The sequence below is a fragment of the Saimiri boliviensis genome, chromosome 7 (assembly GCF_048565385.1).
Source record: "Saimiri boliviensis isolate mSaiBol1 chromosome 7, mSaiBol1.pri, whole genome shotgun sequence".
Lineage (NCBI taxonomy): Eukaryota > Metazoa > Chordata > Mammalia > Primates > Cebidae > Saimiri > Saimiri boliviensis.
The window spans coordinates 1,140,617-1,165,973 of record NC_133455.1 but is presented as its reverse complement, the minus strand read 5'-3'; the positions used below and the strand labels follow the sequence as shown (position 1 = coordinate 1,165,973).

Here is a 25,357-nt window from a genome sequence, read left to right as displayed (position 1 = left end):
GGAGTTGGGCATTGTGATCCAGGGCAACGAGAGGGGAGATTCCTTTGCCATAGGGTGCCCTGCCATGCTGTTGCTGCAGCATCTATTCCCCCATGCCAAATTCTTCTAAAGGTCCCATTTTACTGGGCAGATTATGCAATATACATTCGGAGGAATGCAGTGCAGCCACAACAAACGAGTAAGTACAGCCGTGTGTTCTGCTCGGGGATATGATTGTGAAGTAGGCCACCAGGATGGAGCTGGTGGTTTACCTGGATGTTCGCTGAATACCCTGAAAGTATTTGGCCCTGCATTTGGTGGATTCTACGTCCATGAGTTCAACCAACCAAGGATCGAAAATACTCAGAAACAAAAATGTGTCTCTGCTAGTCGAGATGGCTCCTGCCTGTAATCCCAGCACTTTGGGAGGCTGAGGTGGGTGGATCATGAGGTCAGCAGATCGAGACCATCCTGGCTAACACAGTACTAAAAATACAAAAAATTAGCCAGGGCCGGTCGTGGTGGCTCAGGCCTGTAATCCCAGCACTTTGGGAGGCCAAGGTGGGTGGATTACCTGAGGTCAGGAGTTCGAGACCAGCCTGGCCAACATGGAGAAATCCCATCTCTATAAAAACAAAAACAAAAAGACAAAAAAAAAATTAGCCAGGCGTGGTGGCATGCACCTGTAGTCCCAGCTACTTGGGAGGCTGAGGAAGGAGAATGGCTTGAACCTGGGAGGTGGAGGTTGCAGTGAGCTGAGATGGCACCGCTGCACTCCAGCCTGATTGACAGAGCGAGACTCCATCTCAAAAAAAGAAAAAAGTGTCTCTACTGAACAGACTTTTTTGGTGGGGGTGGGGCATCATTATTTCCTAAGCAGTGGTATGTAACAACTATTGATATGGCATTTACATTGCATTTAGTATTATAAGTAACCCAGAGATGATTTAAACTATACGGGAAGATGTTTGTGAGTTATATGCATTTTGCATCAGGTGCTTGAGCCTCTCTGATTTTGGTATCCATGGGAGGTACTGAGGGAGGATTGTATGTTGTGTTAGCACTGCCTCTGTGGAAGTAGAGACGGGGGGCAAGGATCAAGGCCTGCTTACTCTACACCGTTTTGCACACTCTTTAATTTGTTTAGGTAGTTTGCCAAGTGCATGAACGTTTTTTTGTGCAGTAGGGGTATGGGGATGGAGTTTCTGTTGCCAGGCTGGAGTGCAATGGCACAACTCGGCTCACTGCAACCTCCACCTCCCAGGTTCAAGTGATTCTCCTGCCTCATCCCCCCGAGCAGCTGGGACTACAGGCACATATCACCACACCTGGCTACTTTTCGTATTCTTGGTAGAGACGGGGTTTCGCCATGTTGGCCAGGCTGGGCCCGAACTGCTGAGCTAAAGTGATCCGTCCACCTCATCCTCCCAAAATGCTGGAGTTATAGGTGTGAGCCACCGTGCCTGACCATGAATTAATTTTTAAAACAAGGCCCTATCAGCTTTTTTGTCACGTGGCCCCCTCCTTGGGAACCTTTATTCAGACGTCCTGCCTGATCCTGTGTGGCCGCCTGCACTCTGACGGCCCCGAGCAGCATCGCTCTGCCCCTGCTCAGCCTTTCCTGTCTCCCTGGCTTTGTGCTCTCTTCTCCTTTGTTGCGAAGTATTTCTCCTCCTTCGAAGACCACCCTGCAGAGCTAAGCGCGCGTTCAGTCGTTTCTCCCCAGTGTCCTGCTTCTCCAGTAGTACCTTGGGCTGAACGATAGTAGTTGTGTCTTATTTCTCCAGCTGCAGTTGCTTCTGTTTTATCCCTATTCAATGAATTATTTTTTATTTATTTATTTATTTTTTAGACGGAGTTTCGCTCTTGTTACCCAGGCTGGAGTGCAATGGCGCGATCTCGGCTCACCGCAACCTCCGCCTCCTGGGTTCAGGCAATTCTCCTGCCTCAGCCTCCTGAGTAGCTGGGATTACAGGCACACGCCACCATGCCCAGCTCATTTTTTGTATTTTTAGTAGAGACGGGGTTTCACCATGTTGACCAGGATGGTCTCGATCTGTTGACCTCGTGATCCACCCACCTCGGCCTCCCAAAGTGCTGGGATTACAGCTTGAGCCACCGCGCCCGGCCTCAGTGAGTATTTAATGTAGCATATTTCATGACAACTTTATCACTAGTGCTGGAATGGGGGAAGATCAACACTTGTCTGTTCAAGAAAATCAAAGCTGATCAGAGAGTGAGTTGGATGAATTACTGGTTTATTCAGCTTTTTATAAAGGGCATAGTATGTGGCAGTTTAGACAAGTAGGCTATAGCTGTGAGCAAAATAAAAAAGCGGTTTGCATCCTAGCAGGTCAGATGAAATAACTCGGGGATACATACTATGAAGAAACAGGCAGCGGCAATAAGTGCTACGGGGTTCACTGTAAGTGGATGGGCGGTTATGCAGGGGAAGGCTGCCTGGTGGTCCAAAGCTCACCTGTCTAAAGGGACATGTCCCACCATTTCAGTGGTCACAGGCAAGAGAAAGGGCTCTTCTTGTGGATCTTCGGATCCCAGGTCACATCGCACTTTCCTAGGCACCCCGACTCCCCTGCCCAATTTAAAACTGGCCGCAGCCCGCCCCACCCAAGCCGCTCTGCCTGGTGCTCTTCTAACTGCATGTTTATCTACCCTCCCCGCCTAGACTGTAGAGCCCACGAGGGGAGCGGCCAGCTGTGCTTGTCAGTGTGGCCGGCGCTCAGCACGTGTCCAGCGGACCGGCAGGCGGGCAAATACAACTCACTGTCCACGTGCGAATGAATGAACGCACTAGATCCGGGCGGACGGGGCCCTGCGTCCAGCTTCGCGCCCTGCCCAGCCCTCCCCCCGGGGCCTCGGCGCCGATTGGTCCGGGCCGCGCCTGCGCAGTGCCGGCCGGCTGCCCGCGTGCGCACTGGCTCCGCGCGGTTCGGCCGGCTGGGGCGGGTGCGGTGGCCTCGCCGCCGGGTCCGCCGTCGCAGCGCTCGTCCGCGCCGGGAGCCCTTGGCCGCGTCACCCGGCAGCCGCGGTGAGTGACGACCCGCGTATCCGCTGCCGGGACGGGGCGGGCGTGAGAGGCCTGGCCTGCCTTCGGCCCCCGGCAGCCCGCACCCGCCGGTTGCCCTCAAGACTCCCCCACCGGACGCGCGCTCCCCTCTCTCGGTCCCATCCTTCGGTGACTCCTGGCTGGGCGAACGCCCACCCCTCCCTCAGGCACCTCCATCCGTGACGACCCCCCGTTAACGCCCACCTCTCCCTCAGTGACCCCTCCCCCCCGGGCACGACCCCCTCCATGAACCGCCACCTCTCAGTGACGCCTCCCCCCGGCACGTCCCCCCCATGAACCGCCACCTCTCAGTGACGCCTCCCCCCGGCACGTCCCCCCCATGAACCGCCACCTCTCAGTGACCCCTCCCCCCCGGGCACGTCCCCCCCATGAACCGCCACCTCTCAGTGACCCCTCCCCCCCGGGCACGTCCCCCCCATGAACCGCCACCTCTCAGTGACCCCTCCCCCCCGGGCACGACCCCCCCATGAACCGCCACCTCTCAGTGACCCCTCCCCCCCGGGCACGTCCCCCCCATGAACCGCCACCTCTCAGTGACCCCTCCCCCCCGGGCACGACCCCCTCCATGAACCGCCACCTCTCAGTGACGCCTCCCCCCGGCACGTACCCCCCATGAACCGCCACCTCTCAGTGACCCCTCCCCCCGGCACGTCCCCCCCATGAACCGCCACCTCTCAGTGACCCCTCCCCCCGGCACGTCCCCCCCATGAACCGCCACCTCTCAGTGACCCCTCCCCCCCGGGCACGTCCCCCCCATGAACCGCCACCTCTCAGTGACGCCTCCCCCCGGCACGTACCCCCATGAACCGCCACCTCTCAGTGACGCCTCCCCCCGGCACGTACCCCCATGAACCGCCACCTCTCAGTGACCCCTCCCCCCCGGGCACGTCCCCCCCATGAACCGCCACCTCTCAGTGACGCCTCCCCCCGGCACGTACCCCCATGAACCGCCACCTCTCAGTGACGCCTCCCCCCGGCACGTACCCCCATGAACCGCCACCTCTCAGTGACCCCTCCCCCCGGCACGTCCCCCCCATGAACCGCCACCTCTCAGTGACCCCTCCCCCCCGGGCACGACCCCCCCATGAACCGCCACCTCTCAGTGACCCCTCCCCCCCGGGCACGTCCCCCCCATGAACCGCCACCTCTCAGTGACCCCTCCCCCCCGGGCACGACCCCCTCCATGAACCGCCACCTCTCAGTGACGCCTCCCCCCGGCACGTACCCCCCATGAACCGCCACCTCTCAGTGACCCCTCCCCCCGGCACGTCCCCCCCATGAACCGCCACCTCTCAGTGACCCCTCCCCCCGGCACGTCCCCCATGAACCGCCACCTCTCAGTGACCCCTTCCGCCCAGGCAGGACCCACCCCATGAGCCGCCACCTCTCCCTCAGTGACCCCTCTCCCCGGCACGACCCCCCCATGAACCTCAATCTCTCCCTCAGTGACCCCTCCCACGCGGCACGACCCCCCCCCATGAATCGCCATCTCTTACTCAGTGACTCCCCCTCCCCCGGCACGACCCCCCCCGAACAGCCACCTGTCCGTCAGTGACCCCTCCCCCGACATGTCCCCCTCCGGTGAATGCCTACCTCTCCCTCAGGGAAAACCTCCCACCCAGCACAACGCGCCCCCCATGAACCGCCATCTCTCCCTCAGTGACCCCTCCCCCCGGCCACGACCCCCCCAATGGACCGCCGCCTCTCCGTCAGTGACCCCTCCCCCTGGCACGTTCCCCTCCCGTGAATGCCCACTTCTCCCTCAGTGACCCTAACCTCCTGACATACCCCCTCCTCCCGTGAACGGCCACCCCTCCCTCAGGGCCCCCACCTCATGAGGCACGAGGACCCCGTGAATGCCCACCCCTCCCCTGCGACACGACCTCCCACCCCCTCCTCCCCGTGAACACCCCCCCTCAGGGACCCCTACCCCATGACGACCCCCCGTGAATGCCAGCCCCTCCCCCCGTGACCCATCCCCCTTTGACCCGGTAACTGTCCCTTCCTCCTCCTCCCCCCTCCCCGCCCCCGCTCCCCTGTCATCCCATTTTCTGGTGACCGCTCCCCTCCTCCACCCCCATGACACAAACCCCCCTGACCTCCCACCCGTTCCCTGGTGATAATCACGGTGACTACTCAGCTGGCAACCGTTCCTCCCCCGCCCCCGCGACCCTTCGCGCTGTCCCCTGGTGCCCACCCAGTCCCCGCCGCCAGCCTGGTTCCAGCCTCACGGGCCTGCTGCTGCCTCCCTCCGGGCCCCTGGTCCGGGTGTCCTGCTGCCTGAGGTCGGGCCGGTCTGCACTTAGGGTGTGTGAGCACGAGCAATCGAGTTCATTCCACAGCCTGCCCCTCCCTGCTCGGCAGCCCCCCGGACCCCGAACCGACGGCCGCTCCCGGGCCTGCTCCTGACAGGCCTGTGGGGACTGGGAGTGCTCTGTTAGCGGAAAGGAAGAAGCTAATAATACCAGCGCCTTTACAGTAAAGACTGCGCATTGGCACCTTGTATAATAAAGACATTGATCTTGCCCAAGAGCTGGGTGAGTATCTCCTCCTTACCAGAAAGTCGGTTTCCCTGCAGGTGGACCGGCTGAAAGTTTGCACGGCTGCGGGCGGGCTGCTTGGCTTTGGTTCCCTCGTCGCATGGATCGCCGTGCCACCGGCTGTTCCGTGCTCACCACCTTAGTCTTGTCTGGGAACCACAAGCGCGTGTTGTTAGCACAGCTCTGCAGCTCCAAGGGTACGTGGCAGTCCACGTGCCGTTGCCTCCCCTGCCCCAGGGGATAGGGTCCAACCCCCGCAGTGGACGCCTGAAATCTAGGACGGTAGTGAACTCCATATATACTGTTTTTTCTTACACATCCATCCATACCTATGGTAAAGTTTAATTCATTAACTAGGCACAGGACGAGATTAATTGTAGGGTCAAGCCCTACAGGGTCGTGGGGTGTCCCCTATCGCTGTGCTGAGGCCCTGGATCTGAGAAGCAAAGAGACAGGACAGGGACTAGAAAAGACAGCTGGGCTCCTCGGGGAGCCACACCACCTGTGAGTGGAGACAGGCGAGGCCCCGAATGTCCAGAAGCATCTATATTTATTGGATATAGGTTAGGGGCAGGGTAGTGAGTGAGGTCATCTTAAGGATAGTGATAGGGTCAAGACAATCACGTGAGCAGTAAACAAGGGGTCCACCCCCATTAGGTTACCTAGGCTAGGAGGTGGGCCGTGCGCAGTGAAGAGGGTGCAGCGTGCAATATCTCTTACCTAGGGGCAGGCTACTTCTAAGGGATTCTATAGGAGGATGCTTTGAGCAGCGACAGAGCTGACCAGGGCAGGCGGCTTCCAGTGATTTCTACAGGAGGACGCTCTGAGCAGCACAGTAGCTAGAGAGCTGACAAGTTACACAGTCACCAAGGCCGGTTATACCGCAGGGGTTTTCAGCCCTCGGACATTCGCAGGATTGCCGTTCAGAGGGCAGCCTTCCGCAAGAACTGGAGCAAGGTCCTACAACTCCTTTATCAGGAGGAGTGGCTCTCACCCCAAGCCTGCCATACAGCGGCTTTCTTTACCATACTGAACGCTGCCGCCTGGGCCATAATTCTTGTCCTGTATAACTGTTTTCCCTTAAACCATGCTCTGCACCGTGTCTGCTCTAGGCATTCCTCCGACCGTGAACTAAGATATAATTATGTGTATATATTGGGAAATAATTGAGTAGTAAGACATTCTTCAGGCACTATTTCTATAAACTAATGTATGATGATATATAATATATAATCCTAACAAAGGATTATATAAAGGGAATGACTAGTAACACTGTAAACTAAGACATTCTTCAGGCACTACTTGTATAAACTAATATATGATTATATAAACAATTATATAAAGGAAAGAACTGAGTAGTAACACTAAACTAAGACATTCTTCAGGCACTAATTGTGCCAGGAATCCGCTTAGTTCTCCTCCCTTGGTGCCCAGATGGGGGATTCCCCACATTAATAATAGCTAGTAATAAAATAGAGCAATCGTAACAATATACTGTAATGAAAGTCATGTGAAAGTGATGTCTCCTAATGTATCTTTGAACTGCAGCTCACTGAGGGTTACTGAAACCATGGATAAGCAGAGACTCACAGTAGTTTCTTTTTCAACTGTGGTACTGAGACTTCAAAACTCACTAAATGGTTAGTTGAATGGAGTTGTCCCGGGTGTACGAGGTGACAGCTGCAGCACAAGGTATTTCACTGACGTGTCTGTCATGTTTTTGCTAAACTAATACACTTTTAAAAATTACTATTTATGCTGTGTGCAGTGGCTCATGCCTATAATTCCAGAACTTTGGGAGGCCAAGGCAGGCAGTTCGAGACCAGCCTGACCAACATGGAGAAACCTCTTCTCTACTAAAAATACAAAAAAAATCTACTTAGGAGGCTGAGGCAGGAGAATTGTTTGAACCCGGGAGGTGGAGGTTGCAGTCAGCCGAGATCATGCCAGTGCACTCCAGCCTGGGCAACAAGAATGAAACTCCATCTCAAAAAAAAAAATATATATATATATATAATTTATAAAAGTGTGTACTGCATGTTGAGTCACAGCACAGACAAGTAGAATCCCTAACGCTCAGGGAGAGATGGCCTTGCAGAGTCTTTGTGCACTGCTGAGCTTTCCTGGCCATGATTTTAGTTACTCCTGGCTCCACCTCTTCCCACTTGGCCATGGATATGCTGTCATCTGATAGCTGTTATGACAATAGCTGTCACAACTGCTACACAATGGTTACGTTTTAGGACTTGAATGTTGGTGATAATGGAATAAAGGGCCTGGAGAATAATGGGGTGCTGACGCATTTGCTGGGCGGTATTTGTGTATTTGAAAGAGCACTGAAATGCATGGTTTTGGGTGTTGACTCTGAGAAATATGGGGCATGACCCATTTTGAATAGGAGAACAGAACGTTTTAAAGTGATTCTTGGTCCCCTAAGAGTTCAGTGACGCCCCCCATGTAGACGGAAAACGGCAGAGGAATGGGTTCTCTGCAAAGTCAGGTGCTGAGGCCATTCTCAGGAGGAAAAGCGAGCACTCTTTCTCTGTGATTTGCCAAAGTAATTTTTTGTACCTTGGAATGAGCCATATTTTTAATTTGTTTTTTAATGTTACAAAATGTACCCTCATAACAATTCAAACAATACAGAAAAATAAGAATTCTTTTCAGCTCTTTTGTGCCATAATTACACCCTCCACCTTTTTTTTCTTTTTCAGTTAGTAATATGTCTTCAGCATCTGCTCATGTCAGGAGATACATGTTTATTCATTTTATGTTTGCATAACAGTCCATACTGAGGATACAACATCTTTAGTCAACCATTCCAAATCCACTGATGGATTTCATTTTGTGTCTGTTACTTGCACAGTTTGTACTGAGAGGCGCATTCCCATGCATGGCTCCTGGTACCTTCTTTGGTTTCTATAGGCTAGATTCCCCCTAAATGGGACCTCAGTGCTGTTTGTGGGTCACAGGATATGCATATGTAACAGTTAACTTTCAATAGTTACTGACAGATCAATTCCCAGAAAGTTACAGCAATTGACATTCCTGAAGCCACCAAGGGAAGGATCCTTTGCTCCCGTCTGCCACACTGACCGCTGAGTGGGGGGTGCCGTGTCCAGCTGGCACTGCGTGCCGCCCTTCGTGGACTGTGGACCATTGACGCTGCCTCTTCTGGAAGTTTTCCATTGTGTTCCCCATTTTCTGGAGAGGTTTTCTTTTATTTTCTCTTATTTTTTGTGATGGAGTCTCACTGTGTCACCCAGGCTGGAGTGCAGTGGTACAATCTCAGCTCACTGCAACCTGCCCTTCCTGGGTTCAGGTGATTCTCCCACCTCATCCTCCCAAGTAGCTGGCATTACAGGCACACGTCACCACGCCCAGCTAATTTTTGTATTTTTAGTAGAGACGGTTTTGCCATGTTGGCCAGGCTGGTCTCGAACTCCTGACCTCAAGTGATCCACTTACCTTGGCCTCCCAAAGTGCTGGGATCAGAGGCCTGAGCCACCACGCCCGGCCAGTGATACACACTTTTAAATGACTAGATCTCGTGAGAACTCACTGTTGTGACCAAGGGGGTGATGTAACACCGTGAGAAACTGCCCCATGATCCAGCCACCTCCCAGCAGCCCCTTTTCCTCCCACACAGGACTACAGTTCAACGTGAGATTCGGTGGGGACACAGACCCAATCCATGTTACATCGCTTCCTTATTCTGTCCTAGAGGGAAGGCTTTCAGTCTTCTACCACTGAGTATCATGTTAGCTGTCGGTTAGCCACTGATAACTCTTTTTTTATTTTTTGTTTTTGAGATGGAGTCCTGCTCTATTGCCCAGGCTGGAGTGCAGTGGCGCAATCTCAGCTCACTGCAGCCTCTGCCTCCCTGCAGCCTCCCAGGTTCAAGCAATTCTCCTGCCTCAGCCTCTCAAGTAGCTGGGATTATAGGTGCCTGCCACCACACCCAGCTAATTTTTGTATTTTTAGTAGAGATGGGGTTTCACCATATTGTTCAGGTTGGTCTCAAACTCCTGACCTGAGGTGATCCGCCTGCCTCGGCCTCCCTAAATGCTGGATTGCAGGCGTGAGCCACCGCGCCTGGCTGCCCCAATACACTGTCAGGTTGAGGAAGTTTTCTTCCCAAGTTTTCGTATAGAACCAGACTTTCACCTTGGGTCTGCTTCCTTATTCCTAGAGTATGTCCTTTAACATTTCTTGTACTGCATATCTGCTGGTGGTGAATTCTTTCAGTTTTGTACCTTTGGAAAAAAATTATTTTGTCTTTTATCCTTTTTTTTTTTGTTTGAGATGGAGTCTCACTCAGGCTGGAGTACAGAGGCCTGATCTCAGCTCACTGCAACCTCTACCTCCCAGCAGTTTGAGCAATTCTCCTGCCTCAACCTCCCGAGTAGCTGGGATTACAGCGTGTGCCACCACGCTCGGCTAATTTTTGAATTTTCAGTAGAGAAAATACTGCCATGTTGGCCAGGGTGGTCTTGAACTCCTGACCTCAAGTGATCCGCCTGCTTCGGCCTTGCAAATGCTGGAAATACAGGCATGAGCCACCATATGACGTTTTTCGTCTTTTGTCTTTGTTTTTGAAAGTTATCTTAGCTGCGTATAGATTTATTGATTGATAGTTGTTTTTTGGCTTAGTGGCCCCCAGGCCTCTACCCACTGGATGCCAGCCATGCTCCTACCCTTCTCAGTGTAACAACCAAAAATGCCTCCAGACATTGCCTGGTGTCTGCTGGGGGCACAGTCTTCCCAAGTAGAGAGCCACTGATCTGTCTTAGAAAGAAACTAGCGTCATTGCGTTTCCGTAGGAAAAGGTGTTCTGAGTTAGAAATAAGGTACAAATAAATTGTTGCCTCGTGTCTTCTGTGCATCTTCTAATTATTATTTTACCAGAGTACAGTCCCTCATGTAGGGCTGTTGGCCCCACAGGGTCGTGGGGTGTCCCTTATGCTGTGCCGAGGTGAGGATCTGAGAAGTAAAGAGACAGGACACTGAAGAACTGGAGAAAAGCAGCTGGACTCGGTGTGGGGGGGGTGCCACGCCACTTAGGGGCAGGGACAGGTGAGGCCCCAAATGTACGGAAGCGTCTGCATTTATTAGGTACAAGAAGGAGGGAGGGTCGTAAGTGAGGTCATCATCTATAGGCTTAGTGATAGGGCACAATAATCCCATGAATAACAAGCCAGGGGGCCACCCCATTATGTCACCTGGGCAGAGAGGTGGGCCATGCACAGTAGGGGGCCATGCCGTGCACAGTAATAGAGGGTCGTGTACAGAAAAGGGGTCCACCCCCATTAGGTCACTGAGGCAAGGAGGTGGGCTGTGTGCAGCAGGTGTCATGGGCAACACTTCTTATCTGGGGGCTGGAGACTTCAAGGGTTTCTAATAGAAGGATATGTAAGCCAACACAGTGGGAACTGACAGACGTGTGCTCTTCTCTTAAGATATTTATGGGAGGATGATTCGAGCTGGCACAGAAGCGAGAAAAGACTGACAGGGTGTCCAGCCGCTGTGACTGGTCACACTGGAGGGTTCTTCTCCCTCGGTTACTTCCAGGATCTCAGGCCTGAGGCCGACTTTCCACAGGAACTGGATGTAAGGTCCTACGACTCCTTTATCAGGAGGAGAGGCTCCTGCTCCAAGCCTGCCATACAGCGTGTGCCCTTTCAGGCAGGGCCGCCGCCGCCTGGGTCTTGGGTTCTCGTCCTGGTCCGGCTGTTCTCCCATGTGCTGCTTCTGTTCTGTGACTGCTCTAGGCCTTCCTCCTACTACAGACGACTATGTGGTTCTATGGAAGGATTCTATAAATCAGCACTAAATGTGTCGGTACAGCTCCACCTACATCCGTTACATGATTATATAGAAAGATTATATGGGACTAAGTATGATTGTATATATAAGCCAGATCTAAGGAAGCAGTGAGTTACATGATTATATAGAAAGATTATATGGGACTAAGCATGATTGTATCTATAAGCCAGATCTAAGGAAGCAGTGAGTTATACTTCAGGCACTGATTGTGCATGGGGTCTGCACGGTTCTCCCTCCGTGCCCATGGTGGGTGTTACCTCCACCTCATGTGCAAACTTTGCCTGCCTGGAAGAAGAGTTTACTAGTAGGGAAAATCACTTTTTAAAAAGATGGCTTTTTTTCCCCCTGTGGATATAAAAATACCACATAGTAATTATAGAACATTTAGAAAGTACAAAAAAGTATAAAAAGGGAGAAAACCATTATCATCCACTTAACCCAGAGACCACCACCTGTGGACACATTTTGAGTCTTTTTATCAAATCTTTAAAATTATATAATTTTGTATCTTGAATTTTTCTGTTTAAAATCAAACATAAACAGTGTATTTATCAAGCATTTTTTTTTTTGGAGACGGAGACTTACTCTGTTGCCAGGCTGGAGCGCAGTGACGTGATCTCTGCTCACTGCAACCCTCACCTCCCAGTTCAAGTGATTCTCCTGCCTCAGTCTCCTGAAAAGCTGGGATTTCAGGTGTGTGCTACCACGCCCGGCTAACGTTTTTGTATATTTAGTAGAGACAGGGTTTCACCATGTTGGTCAGGTTGGTCTGGAATTCCTGACCTCATGATCCGCCTGCCTTGGCCTCTCAGAGTGCTGGGATTACAGGTGTGAGCCAGGGTGTCTGGCCTTATCAAGTACTCTTGATAATGGTTTTGCCGGCGGGCGTGGCCCCATGCATGCCGGGCTCGCCACACTTGTGCTTGGCGTGAGCTTGCACCGTTGTTCACGTGGGCTCTGTTTTCGGTGTACCTCAGCATCAGGCGTTAGGAGAGGCGGCCTCTGTAGTAGCTGGTATCTTTGCAGCTTTTTGAATGTTTCCCTTGAATTTCTATGGTGGTTATGATGGAAAAGACATCGGGTCTGAGCCATGCATAAAATACATTTGTTTATAATACATGTAACACGTGGCAGGTGGGAGCTGGACTCCCCTCCCCCCGCCCCGGGTCAAGTCCACTCTGCACCTGCATTTCCAGCCTGTCTCTGGAATGGCTACTTCTCAAACGGATTCCCTTTGCCTTTTTTTTAACCAGGCAGTATGCACTGAGTCTTTCAGGACAGATTAAGTCCTGAAAACCATGAAATAAACGGTTCAATCTTCACACAGGATCAGATCCCTGGCACTGATGAGGTTTTAGCACTGGGGTGGATAGTGCCCAAGTCTCAGATTCAGGGGCAGGCTCAGGACCTGTCCGGAATGTTGGCCTGTAGTGATGTCCATGGGCCTCAGAGCCCGTGTGCCTGGAGCTGGACAATGGCGCCACCACTTGGTAGCGTGAGGCAGGCAGCTCCTTGCTCGTTGCCTCAGTTTCTCTGTGTGAATGAACTGTCAGAGTGATTCGACAGCATTGCTGTGAAAACTAAATGAGATCACGTAGGGGCGTAGATAACTGGCCTTGGTGACCCTGAGCCACCGTCTGCCTCCGTCTGTGATCCTGCTGTGCTGCGCTGCTCCCTGCCCATCCCGTGCTCTCCACTGTCAGCATGGTCAGCCGCTCGAAGTAGGGCTGGATTAGGCAGGTGTTAGTACTTCAGTTCATGACAAGTGATGACGAGCATCCCCCAGCATCTCTCACTAAGCAGATACTCTGATCTGAGCCTTTTCTGCCCTGGGTAGCAGTTTGGTGCCTGGGTTTGCTGGGCCTGCATTTCCAGACACGTGTGCAGGCTCTGAAAGGCGCCCAGGCATGGAGCTCGCCTCACTCAACTCTAAATTTCTGCATTTGTTTAGGGAGCGCTTCCTGAAGACGTGGCCATGCAGCATGTCAGCAGCTCCCAGAGCAGCCATCACCACGTCCAGTGGCCCAGGGCCTGCCCCGGTGTGGGCGAGGAGCCACCAGCTTGTTCCCAGCTGCCCCCACCCCTCACGCTGCCATCCCCCGGCTACCATCTGCAGCCACTGATGGTGAGGGGGGCCCTGTGGGTGGGCAGAACATGAATGTTACCCTGCAGGGCGTGGGCCCTGGGCTTGAGGGAAGCCCACAGGTCACACTGGCCCCACTCCGCTCCCCAGCCCCACCTCTCCAGGCTTCCAGTTCAGCACTCAGCCTCGGTGGTTTGAGCACGGGTCTCTGTCATATATTCAGGTCACATCCCCCCATCCCAGCAGGTCCAGACCCAGAGCCCTACGCAGCCCAGCCCTGGGCCGGGGCAGGCCCTGCAGAATGTGCGTGCAGGTGCCCCTGGCCCTGGGCTGGGTCTCTGCAGCAGCAGCCCCACCGGGGGCTTCGTGGATGCCAGCGTACTGGTGAGGCAGATCAGCTTGAGCCCATCCAGTGGCGGACACTTTGTGTTTCAGGATGGGTCAGGACTCACCCAGATCGCCCAGGGGGCCCAAGTTCAGCTCCAGCACGCGGGCACACCCATCACGGTCCGAGAGCGGAGACTCTCCCAGCCCCACACACAGTCAGGGGGCACCATCCACCACCTGGGACCCCAGAGCCCTGCGGCTGCGGGTGGGGCCGGCCTGCAGCCCCTGGCCAGCCCAAGCCACATCACCACGGCCAACCTGCCACCTCAGATCAGCAGCATCATCCAGGGCCAGCTGGTCCAGCAGCAGCAGGTGCTGCAGGGGCCGCCGCTGCCCCGATCCTTGGGCTTCGAGAGGACGCCCAGCGTGCTGCTGCCTGGGGCTGGGGGCGCAGCGGGGTTTGGGATGACCTCCCCACCCCCGCCCACCAGCCCTTCCAGGACTGCCGTGCCCCCAGGCCTTTCCAGCCTCCCACTCACGTCTGCGGGGAACATGGGAGTGAAGAAGGCGCCCAGGAAGTTAGAGGAGATTCCCCCAGCTTCTCCGGAGATGGCGCAGATGAGGAAGCAGTGCCTGGACTATCATTACCAGGAGATGCAGGCGCTGAAGGAGGTCTTCAAGGAGTACTTGATTGAACTGTTTTTCTTGCAACATTTTCAAGGGAATATGATGGATTTCTTAGCTTTCAAGAAGGAACATTATGCCCCATTACAAGCATATCTTAGGCAGAATGATTTGGACATTGAAGAGGAGGAGGACGAGCAGGAGCACTCTGAAGTCACTGATGGCGAGGTAACAGTGCTGTGTCTTGGTGCTTGTCATGGGAAGCTGAGCTCAGGGCTTCTGCTGCGTGCAAGTTCAGTGCAGGCTTTACCATCTTAGAGCATGCGTTCTAGGCACTTCACTGTTAAAACACACTGTGGCCATGACCTTGATAGTGATTTAAAGATGCTCAGAGGCCCCCACATTTACAGATGGTGGTGCTGGGGTTCCCAGCGCACAGCTGAACCCCCAGCAGCTCCCCTCTCTCTAGTGCTGTTTTAGTCAGGCACCTCTGGCAGGTGCTCACGGGAGCGGCGGCCTGGCATCTTCCTTGTAATGCCACCACATTTGCCTGCTCCCAAATGGTTGTGCTGGGCAAGGTGAGAACACCCACAGTCCACAGTTGCCAGCCACCTGCGACCACGGCCGGCTGGGCCCAAAGCCAGGGTTCTGAGGTTCCTAAACACACATCTCGATGTCAGAATTTCTCAGCAAGTTGTAGCTCTGACTTAGACTCAGACTATAGAGAGCAAAAATTTATAGAACTTCATTTTGTGTGTGTGTGTGTGTGACAAAATCTCGCTCTGTCACCCAGGCTAGAGGGCAGCGGTTCCATCTTGGCTCACTACAGCCTCCGCCTCCGGGCTTCAGGCAGATCTCCTCGGCCTCTCTAGCAGGTGGGGCTACAGGCAAGTGCCACCAGGCCCGGCTAATGTTTTTGTATTTTTAGTAAAGATGGGGTTTCACCATGTTGGCCAGGTTTGTCTCTACTCTAATTCCTGGCCTCAAGTGATCCACCCTCCTTGGCCTCCCAAAGTGCTGGGATTACAGGCATGAGTTGCCATGTGTGGCCTATTTATAGAATTTCAAGGGAGCAGTTCTTTTTTCTTTTTTTCTTCGAGATGGAGTCTTGCACTGTCGCGCGGGCTGGAGTGCAGTGGTGTGATCTTGGCTCACTGCAACCTCTGCCTCCCAGGTTCAAGCGATTCTCCTGCCTCAGCCTCCTGAATACCTGGGATTAAAGGTTCCTACCACCACACTTGGCTACTTTTTTGTATTTTTAGTAGAGATGGGGTTTCACTATGTCGGCCAGGCTGGTCTCGAATGCCTGACCTCGTGATCCACCCAGTTTGGCCTCCCAGGGAGCAGTTCTTAAATCCACAATCACATGAGGAGATAATCGCTTTTTTCTCAGAAAACGATAAGTAAATAAATAAATTGTAAGTATGTAGAACATGTGAACTACTCAAATTAACAATATAAATTAGCCTGTTTAACTGTATAACATACCTGTATGCATATATGTGTGTAAAAACTTTCAACAGAGATAATTTTTTTTTAGAGTATACATGGAGACTTTTTTTTTTTTTTGAGACGGAGTTTCGCTCTTGTTACCCAGGCTGGAGTGCAATGGCGCGATCTCGGCTCACCGCAACCTCTGCCTCCTGGGCTCAGGCAATTCTCCTGCCTCAGCCTCCTGAGTAGCTGGGATTACAGGCATGTACCACCATGCCCAGCTAATTTTTTGTATTTTTAGTAGAGACAGGGTTTTACCATGTTGACCAGGATGGTCTCGATCTCTTGACCTTGTGATCCATCCGCCTCGGCCTCCCAGAGCGCTGGGATTACAGGCCTGAGCCACTGCACCCGGCCACATGGAGGCTATTTATAAAGGGAAACCTCAATAAAATTTCAAAAATCAATTTTATGGTCAGGTGTGGTGGCTCATGCCTGTAATCCCAGCACTTTGGGAGGCCGAGGTGGGCGGATCACCTGAGGTCAGGAGTTGGAGAGCAGCCTGACCAACATGGTGAAACCCTGTCTCTACTAAAAATACAAAAAAATTAGCTGGGTGTGGTGGCAGGCACCTGTAATCTCAGCTACTTCAAGAGGCCGAGGCAGGAAAATTGCTTGAACCTAGGAGGCAGAGGTTGTAGTGAGTCGAGATCACACCATTGCACTCCGGCCTGGGTGACAAGAGTGAAACTCTGTCTTAAAAAAAAAAAATCAATTTCATATGAACTGTCCTCTCCCTATAATGCAATAAAATTAGAAACCAATGAAACATGTACTATATTTGGAAACCGGGAGGCCTGCCCGTAAGGTACCCGTAGGTTGAGGAGAGTATTTTCATGGAGGCATCCTGAGCCATGCCGCAGCCTGCCAGTCTCGGGGCCCCGCTGAAGCTCGGCTTAGAAAGCGCATCATGGTACTCAGTTAAACGAGAAATACTGAAGATACGCAGCCTAATGAAGAGTATGTTAATTGTTGTGTTAAAGTTTATTTCTAAAGGATAGAAATAAGTCTTTGTAGAATGTGACTAGCGTCTTAGGAATTTGTTTGATCATTATTTTATAGGAAAATACTGGCAGTTTCCTAGCATTGTGATTTTCCATGAATGCTTTCCTCTGTGTAATGCCGTTCACATTCCAGCTGCTTGTGTATTTTACTCTACTTTGCTGACATGATCCCGTTATCAAACTTCATGAGAGCCATGAACTCTCTGGGGCCTAGTCAGTATTGAATTCATCCAAATTACTTCAGCTAATTAGGTAAATTTGCCTATGGGTTTTTTACTTGAGGAATTGGTGCAAGTGAAAAACACACTTTTTAAGCCTTTGAACAAATTGTGTTTATATACGTTATAAACCTTAATAATAATTACATCAAATTTTCAGGATATTTTCAGAAATATTTAGAAGTCAGTGTAAACTGACATTGATGTGTTGATGCCTTGTTTTCATATTTTAGTATCTTTAAAATTTTGCTTCTCAGTATACTAGAATCTTCCTGTTGACACCTTTGTGTATTTGTAGTTAATATATCAGAAATTGTGAGTATTGGGCCGGGCACAGTGGCTCAAGCCTGTAATCCCAGCACTTTGGGAGGCCGAGGCAGGTGGATCACGAGGTCGAGAGATCGAGACCATCCTGGTCAACATGGTGAAACCCCATCTCTACTAAAAATACAAAAATTAGCTGGGCATGGTGGCGCATGCCTGTAATCCCAGCTACTCAGGAGGCTGAGACAGGAGAATTGCCTGAACCCAGGAGGCGGAGGTTGCGGTGAGCCGAGATCGCGCCATTGCACTCCAGCCTGGGCAACAAGAGCGAAACTCCGTCTCAAAAAAAAAAAAAAAAAAAAAGAAAGAAAGAAATTGTGAGTATCAAGAGAATGGTGCCTCCATATCCCTTTATTTTTTATTTATTTATTTTTTATTTTTTTGAGATGGAACTTCACTATTGTCAAACCAGGCTGGAGTGCAATGGTGTGATCTTGGCTCACTGCAACCTCCACCTCCCGGGTTCAAGCAATTCTCCTGCTTCAGCCTCCCGAGTAGCTGGAATTATAGGTACCTGCCACGCCTGGCTAATTTTTGTATTTTTTAGTAGAGACAGGGTTTCACCTGGTTGATCAGGCTGGTCTCAAGCTCCTGACCTCGTGATCCGCCAGCCTCGGCCTCCCAAAGTGCTGGGATTACAGGCATGAGCCACCTTGCCTGGCTGGTATTTGATTTCTTCAAAAAATTTAGTTGTGGTAACATATACAGAACATAAGATTTACTGTGTATCTTATTTAATTGTTTTTAAATTGTTTATTCCAGGGTACTGATATATTAAGGTTTGGTGTTGACTATTTATGATGCTGTGTGCTTGTATATAATTAGCCTTCTGGACATGTTTAGCCGGAAGAACCTGTTTCTTTCTTTCTTTCTTTCTTTCAGACTTGTCAGCCGGAAGTAAGAGCCAGTTTCTTTTTTCTTGCATTTCTCTCTGTGATTTCAAGCTGTGAAGTGCCGTTTGACTTTTGAGTTCATTTAATTCCAAGGGTATTCCCATTTGAATGCCCTGGACGCGAAGCAGTTCGTGTCTCCGGAAAGCTTACTCTGCAAGGTTGTCATTACAGAGATGCAGCTTAACTGGTCTTTCTGTTTCATCAGATCAAAGTGTGTTTTTAAGAAATGCTGCATTTTCAGTGGGAGTGGTTTTTATTCTTCCCCTCTTCCACCATAGCCTCCCCCGGCATCTGCAGACTCTGCCCGAAGGGCCGGCCTCCCTCTGACAGCTGCCACTGGGTTCCCGCACGTAGCTGTGTGGACACAGCCCCTGCAGCCCAACCTCGGCTACCTGCCGGCCACAGATTGAGGTTTAAAGTGCACTTAAAACAAAGCTTTAGTGCCCAGGGCCAAATGTGTTCTTTCCAGCCCTGTGAGGACTTCAATTGCATCAGCGAGCCAAGCGTCCCGTGACTGTCTGTTAGTGGCCGAGGCTGCCAGCTGTGTGGGACGTGCAGGTGGTGATCAACTTTGCGAAATGTAAACGTTATTTTCCTTCTTCCTCCCTTCCCTTTGAATATCCTTCTCAGGTAAAGGTTGTGGCCAGAATTCACAGGCAGCCTGGCTCTCCTGTGGCGATGGCGACCCAGCTTCAGCCAAGGGCTCCTGCGGCCTTTTCACCCCAGCAGCTGCCGCTCGACGTGCTTCCCAGTGGCCCCGCAGTGCAGATCCCCAGACTTTCCTCACTCGTATTTGGGGACTCACTGTTACGTGGCAGAACCCAGAGGTCTCCCAAGAGCCTGTCCTCTGTTGTTAAAAATACATCTTGAGACGTCTGTGTGAAGGCTCTTACTTTTAATGCATGAATGCTGTTATTTTTCTTATCGTTACTGAAATTAAAAAGCATTTGTCTCTGATCATTGGTTCTGTTAACTTTTCTGCTGGGACGTTTTCATTTGCGTTTGTCATTGCCTCATTGCTTCTGTGTGATTGTGGCCTCTTTGTCATAAATGTTTCTCCCCCCCCCACCTTTGTCTGCTTTTTTCTTTTTTTTTTTTGAGACGGAGTTTCGCTCTTGTGGCCCAGGCTGGAGTGCAATGGCGCGATCTCGGCTCACCGCAACCTCCGCCTCCTGGGTTCAGGCAATTCTCCTGCCTCAGCCTCCTGAGTAGCTGGGATTACAGGCACGCGCCACCATGCCCAGCTAATTTTTTTGTATTTTTAGTAGAGACGGGGTTTCACCATGTTGACCAGGATGGTCTCGATCTCTCGACCTCGTGATCCACCCGCCTCGGCCTCCCAAAGTGCTGGGATTACAGGCTTGAGCCACCGCGCCCGGCTGTCTGCTTTTAAACAAGTACATTTTCTAATTATTTTCTGGTGACAGGGATTTGATTTTGTTCTTTAAACATAGTTTAGGGGATGAGTAGCAAAAAACAATAATAATAAATTTCATAATACAAGGAAGTTACTGGTAACTGCAACTCTGTTACGACATGTCTTTTTCTTTTTCTCTTTTTGAAATGGACCCTCACTCTTGCTGCCCAGACAGGAGCACAGTGGTGCAATCTCCGCTCACTGCCACCTCCGCCTCCTGGGTTCAAGCGATTCTCCTGCTTCAGCCTCCTCAGTAGCTGGGACTACAGGTTCCTGCCACCACACCTGGCTAATTTTTTTTTTGTATTTTTAGTAGAAACGGGGTTTCACCATGTTAACCAGGCTGGTGTTGAAGTTCTGACCTCAGATGATCTGTCCACCTTGGCCTCCCAAAGTGCTAGGATTGCAGGCGCCCGCCACTGTGCCTGGCCTAATTTTTGTACTTTTAGTACAGATGGTTTTCACCATGTTGGCCAGGCTAGTCTCAAACTCCTGACCTCAGGTGGTCCCCCTGTCTTAGCCTCCCAAAATGTTGGGATTACAGGTGTGAGCCACCGTGTGACATTTCTATACACTTAAAAATATGTTTTAAGGCCGGGCGCGGTGGCTCAAGCCTGTAATCCCAGCACTTTGGGAGGCCGAGGCGGGTGGATCACGAGGTCAACAGATCGAGACCATCCTGGTCAACATGGTGAAACCCCGTCTCTACTAAAAATGCTAAAAATCAGCTGGGCATGGTGGCACGTGCCTGTAGTCCCAGCTACTCAGGAGGCTGAGGCAGGAGAATTGCTTGAACCCAGGAGGCGGAGGTTGCGGTGAGCCGAGATCGCACCATTGCACTCCAGCCTGGGTAACAAGAGTGAAACTCCGTCTCAAAAAAAAAAAAAAAATATATATATATATATGTTTTAAAAATTATGTTAAAATATGCGTAACATTTGCCATTGTAACCATTTTTAAGTGTCCAGTTCAGTGACCATGAAGCACATTCGCATGGTGTGCAGCCGTCACCAGCATCCACGTCCAGAGCATTTTCGTCTTCTCAAACTGAAACTCTGCCCTATGAAATGCTAACTCCCCACTCCCCTCTCCCAGCCCCTGGCAGCTGCCTCTGTACGATCTGTCTCTGTGGACTGGAACCACTACTCGAGGGCCGCAGGTAACTGGAATCATGGAGTATTCGTCCCTCTGTGTCGTTGTACTCAGCATGGTGTCTTCTGAGTTCATCCACGCTGGCCCCTGCAGCAGAATCGCCCTCCTTTGTAAGGCTGAAGGTGTTCCATGCTGTGGGCAGACGGCATGTGTCCCATCTGTGGACGGGCACGTGGGTTCCGCGCTGTGGGCAGACGGCATGTGTCCCATCTGTGGACGGGCACGTGGGTTCCGCGCTGTGGGCAGGCGGCATGTGTCCCATCTGTGGACGGGCACGTGGGTTCCGCGCTGTGGGCAGACGGCATGTGTCCCATCTGTGGACGGGCACGTGGGTTCCGCGCTGTGGGCAGACGGCATGTGTCCCATCTGTGGACGGGCACGTGGGTTCCGCGCTGTGGGCAGACGGCATGTGTCCCATCTGTGGACGGGCACGTGGGTTCCGCGCTGTGGGCAGATGGCATGTGTCCCATCTGTGGACGGGCACGTGGGTTCCGTGCTGTGGGCAAACGGCATGTGTCCCATCTGTGGACGGGCACATGGGTTGCTTCCATGTCAGCTGTTGTGAACCGTGCTGCCGTGAAGGCGGGCGTACAGATCTCTCCGGGTTCCTGCTTTCAGTTCTCTGGGGCTTATACCCAGAGTGGAGTTGCTGGATTACAAACTAACTCTGTGTTTAACTTGTTTAGGGAAGTCCACACCGTTTTCATAGGAGCTGCGCCATTTTACATCCCACCAGCAAGAATGAGGGTTTTCTTTCTTCACATCCTTGCCAACGTGTGTACATTTGTTTTATAGTGGCCACCCTTAAAGGTGTGCTGTATGCTTTATGATGTAATAGAAAAATATTACTGAATATGCATGTACATATGGCTGAAGACATTCAGAGTTTCAGTCGGTTAGTCAGCACTGTTGATGGTTCAAAATTGACTAGTGAGGGAGGAGGCATTTGGTTTTTTTTTTTTTTTTTTGAGACGGAGTTTCGCTCTTGTTACCCAGCCTGGAGTGCAATGGCACGATCTCGGCTCACCGCAACCTCCGCCTCCTGGGTTCAGGCAATTCTCCTGCCTCAGCCTCCTGAGTAGCTGGGATTACAGGCACGCGCCACCATGCCCAGCTAACTTTTTGTATTTTTAGTAGAGACGGGGTTTCACCATGTTGACCAGGATGGTCTCGATCTCTCGACCTTGTGATCCACCCACCTCGGCCTCCCAAAGTGCTGGGATTACAGGCTTGAGCCACCGCGCCCGGCCGGGAGGAGGCATTTGAAAAACACCTTTAACTCACAGCAACAGATGCATTGGTGACGTATACGGAATCCCACAGGAAGAGTGTGGAGGGACGGACGGGCTGCTGGGAGCAGGAGGCAGGTGTGGTGGTACAGGGTGCTGCCCCTGTGGCCGGCAGCAGACGCAAGGACCCGCACAGAAGGCAGACCGCTCTGCCCACGCTTCCCACGTCATGGTCTTAATGGTGAGAGCACGGGTTGAGTTCAGTGTGATTGTCCAACAAACTGGCTGTGGGCAGTGTGGGTTGTTTTCTCCAATATTTTTATATATTCTTGTGAGACGCCCAGGCTGGAGTGCAGTGGCACTATGTCGGCTCACTGCAACCTCCACGTCCTGGGCTTCGGCAGTTCTCACGTCTCCACCTCCCAAGTAGCTGGGACGACAGGCATGCACCACCACACCCGGCTAATTTTTGTATTTTTAGTAGAGACGGGGCTTCACCATGTCGGTCAGGGTGGTCTCAAACTCCTGACCTCAAGTGATCCGCCTGCTCAGCCTCCCAAGTGGCTGGGATTACAGGCGTGAGCCACCATGCCTGGCTCTTTTCTACAGTTTCTTACTGTGAAAAATTTCAATGATTGACAATTTTGAAAGAGCAGTCGGTGAACGGTGCACTCAGCGGGCCGTTCATGTTCTCCACATGTACGTGTTCTGCCTGTGTGTCCACACGTCGTGAAGCTGTCGCAGTCGTGACTGTTGGTTTCCTGCCGGATGCTTTGTCGTGTGCCTCCCAACAGGAACAGGTCCCGCGGGACCACAGTCCTGGTGTCACACCGCCGACATCCACACCCCCAAGCCCTGGCTTTCCTGCCTGGGTTTGCTTTTCCTTGTCTCACGACACTGAGGTTTCGAAGCGCCCAGGCCGGTCGCTCTGCGGAGGCTGCCACAGCCTGGGCGTCCCGTTTCTCACTGCTCGTCTGAGGCTGAGCATTTCTGCCAAGAATGCCGTGGAGGCGGAGCTGTGCACGCCTCTACTTCTCACCCGGGCCGTGCAGGCCGGTTAGGGAGATGCAGACGCAGGCGGGGTGTGCGCTTCCTCTGGGAGGGTGTCCTCCGGGGACACTGGACCGAAGCACTCTCTGTCGCGGGCTCGGCTTGGCCCCAGACTGAGGCTTAGCAGCCTCCAGTTCATCATATGAAGGGCAGGAGAGGCTGGCAGTAGGGCGTGGACACCCAAACCGCAGCTTCCACGCAAGGCCACACATGCAGCGCCACGGCCACGCTGGGCTGAACCCCGTGCCGACGCCCCTGGAGAGCGGCCCCGGGGCTAGGCCTGTTCACTAAGAGGATGAACATGGCCGTCTGCCTGACTCAGCCTCGTATCTCCATGATATGTTAACATACTGGCTCAAAACAACAAATTCCCTTAACATTTTAAATGAGGTAAAGAAACAAAAGTGGGCCAGGTGCAGTGGCTCGTGCCTGTAATCCCTTTGTAAGCACTTTGGGAGGCCAACGTGGGTGGATTGCTTGAGGTCAAGAGTTCACGACCAGCCTGACCAACATGGAGAAACCCCATCTCTACTAAAAATACAAAAATGGCGGGGACCTGTAATCCCAGCTACTCAGGAGGCTGAGGCAGGAGAATGGCTTGAACCCAGAAGGCGGAGGTTGCAATGAGCCGAGATCGCGCCACCGCATTCCAGCCTGGGTGACAGAATGAGATTCCATCTAAAAAAAAGGACAGAAAAGAAACAAAAGCAGTTGTTTTTTTTTTTTTTTTTTTTTTTTTTTTTACAATAGGGTCTTGCTCTGTCACCCAGCCTGGAGTGCAGTAGTGTGATCTTGGCTCATTGCAACCTCTGCCTCCTGGGCTCAAGCAGTCCCCCTGCCTCAGCCTCTCTGGTACTGTGACTATAGGCGCCACCATGCTCAGCTAATTTTTAAAAAAATTTTTTGTAGAGATGGGGGTCTCACTGTGTTACTCAGGCAGGTCTAGAACTCCTGGACTCAAACGATTCTAGATATCTCTAGAACTCCTGGGCTCAAGCGATTCTGTTTCCCAACTAGCTGGGGTTACAGGTGTGAGCCACCATGCCAGCTAAATTTTCAGTTTTTTATTTAAAAAAAATTAATGTTGGCCTGATATGGTGGCTCACATCTGTAATCCCAGCACTTTGGGAGGTCGAGGTAGGTGGACTACTTGAGCTCAGGAGTTCAAGACCAGCCTGGCCAACATGGTGAGACCCTGTCTCTATCTACTAAAGATATAAAAATTAGCTGGTGGTGGGGGTGTGCACCTGTAATCTAAGCTACTCGGGAGGCTGAGGCAGGAGAATCGCTTAAAAACCCAGGAGGCAGAAGTTACAGTGAGCAGAGATCACGCCACTGCACTCCAGCATGGGCAACAGAGTGAGACTCCGTCTCAAATAAAAAAAAAAAGTAATTATCTCCAGCCTGGGCGACAGTGAGACTCCGTCTCAAAAAAAAAAAAAAAAAAAGTAATATTCACCAGCCTGGTTTTTTGTTTATTTTTTCCCTCCTCTTTAGGTATTTCTGAAGCTCAGCCTGCTGCAGTATCCTGACGGTCTTTGAAATAATTGTGCACACCGGTTTTAATTGTGAAGCTGTCTGACTCTCCATTCTTTTTTTTAATATATATAATTTTTTTTGAGACAGGGTCTTGCTCTGTCTCCCAAGCTGGAGTGCAGTGGCACGATCTCGGCTCACTGCAACCTTGCTCTTCCGGGCTCAAGCGATTCTTCTACCTCAGCCTCCTGAACAGCTGGTACTACAGGCATGCACCACCATACCCAGCTAATTTTTGTGTTTTTAGTAGAGACGGGGGTTCACCATGTTGGCCAGGCTGGTCTCAAACTCCTGACCTCAGTGATCCGCCCACCTCGGCCTCCCAAAGTGCTGGGATTACAGGCCTGAGTCACCACACCACACCATTCTAGTTTTTCTCTGAAACTTAACATTCTGCTTGAAGAAGGGCTCATATATAAGAACATTGAAACAAATGTTGTTGGATATGGTTAATAGTGCTCGAGTATTAGTACATACACACTTCGTATCCCAATTTCCCAAAAATAGCAATCAGTGTATCTACAGGTGCTGCAGATCACTCTGCTGGAGTGATTCTGAGGCTGTCTTTGAGGA

General features: G+C 51.8%; 1 protein-coding gene across 1 annotated transcript; it reads left to right on the top strand.

Annotated features, from left to right (window-relative positions):
- The first annotated feature begins 2,929 nt into the window (after positions 1 to 2,929).
- On the top strand, positions 2,930 to 21,748 carry LOC101041047 (putative EP400-like protein). Its single transcript, XM_074402008.1, is given in 7 exon segments — positions 2,930 to 3,028; positions 13,385 to 13,559; positions 13,562 to 13,651; positions 13,654 to 13,749; positions 13,752 to 14,695; positions 19,031 to 19,227; positions 20,913 to 21,748. Coding segments are annotated over 6 exon segments (2,100 nt in total). The 5' UTR covers positions 2,930 to 3,028; positions 13,385 to 13,408; the 3' UTR covers positions 21,535 to 21,748.
- Positions 21,749 to 25,357: the final 3,609 nt, after the last annotated feature.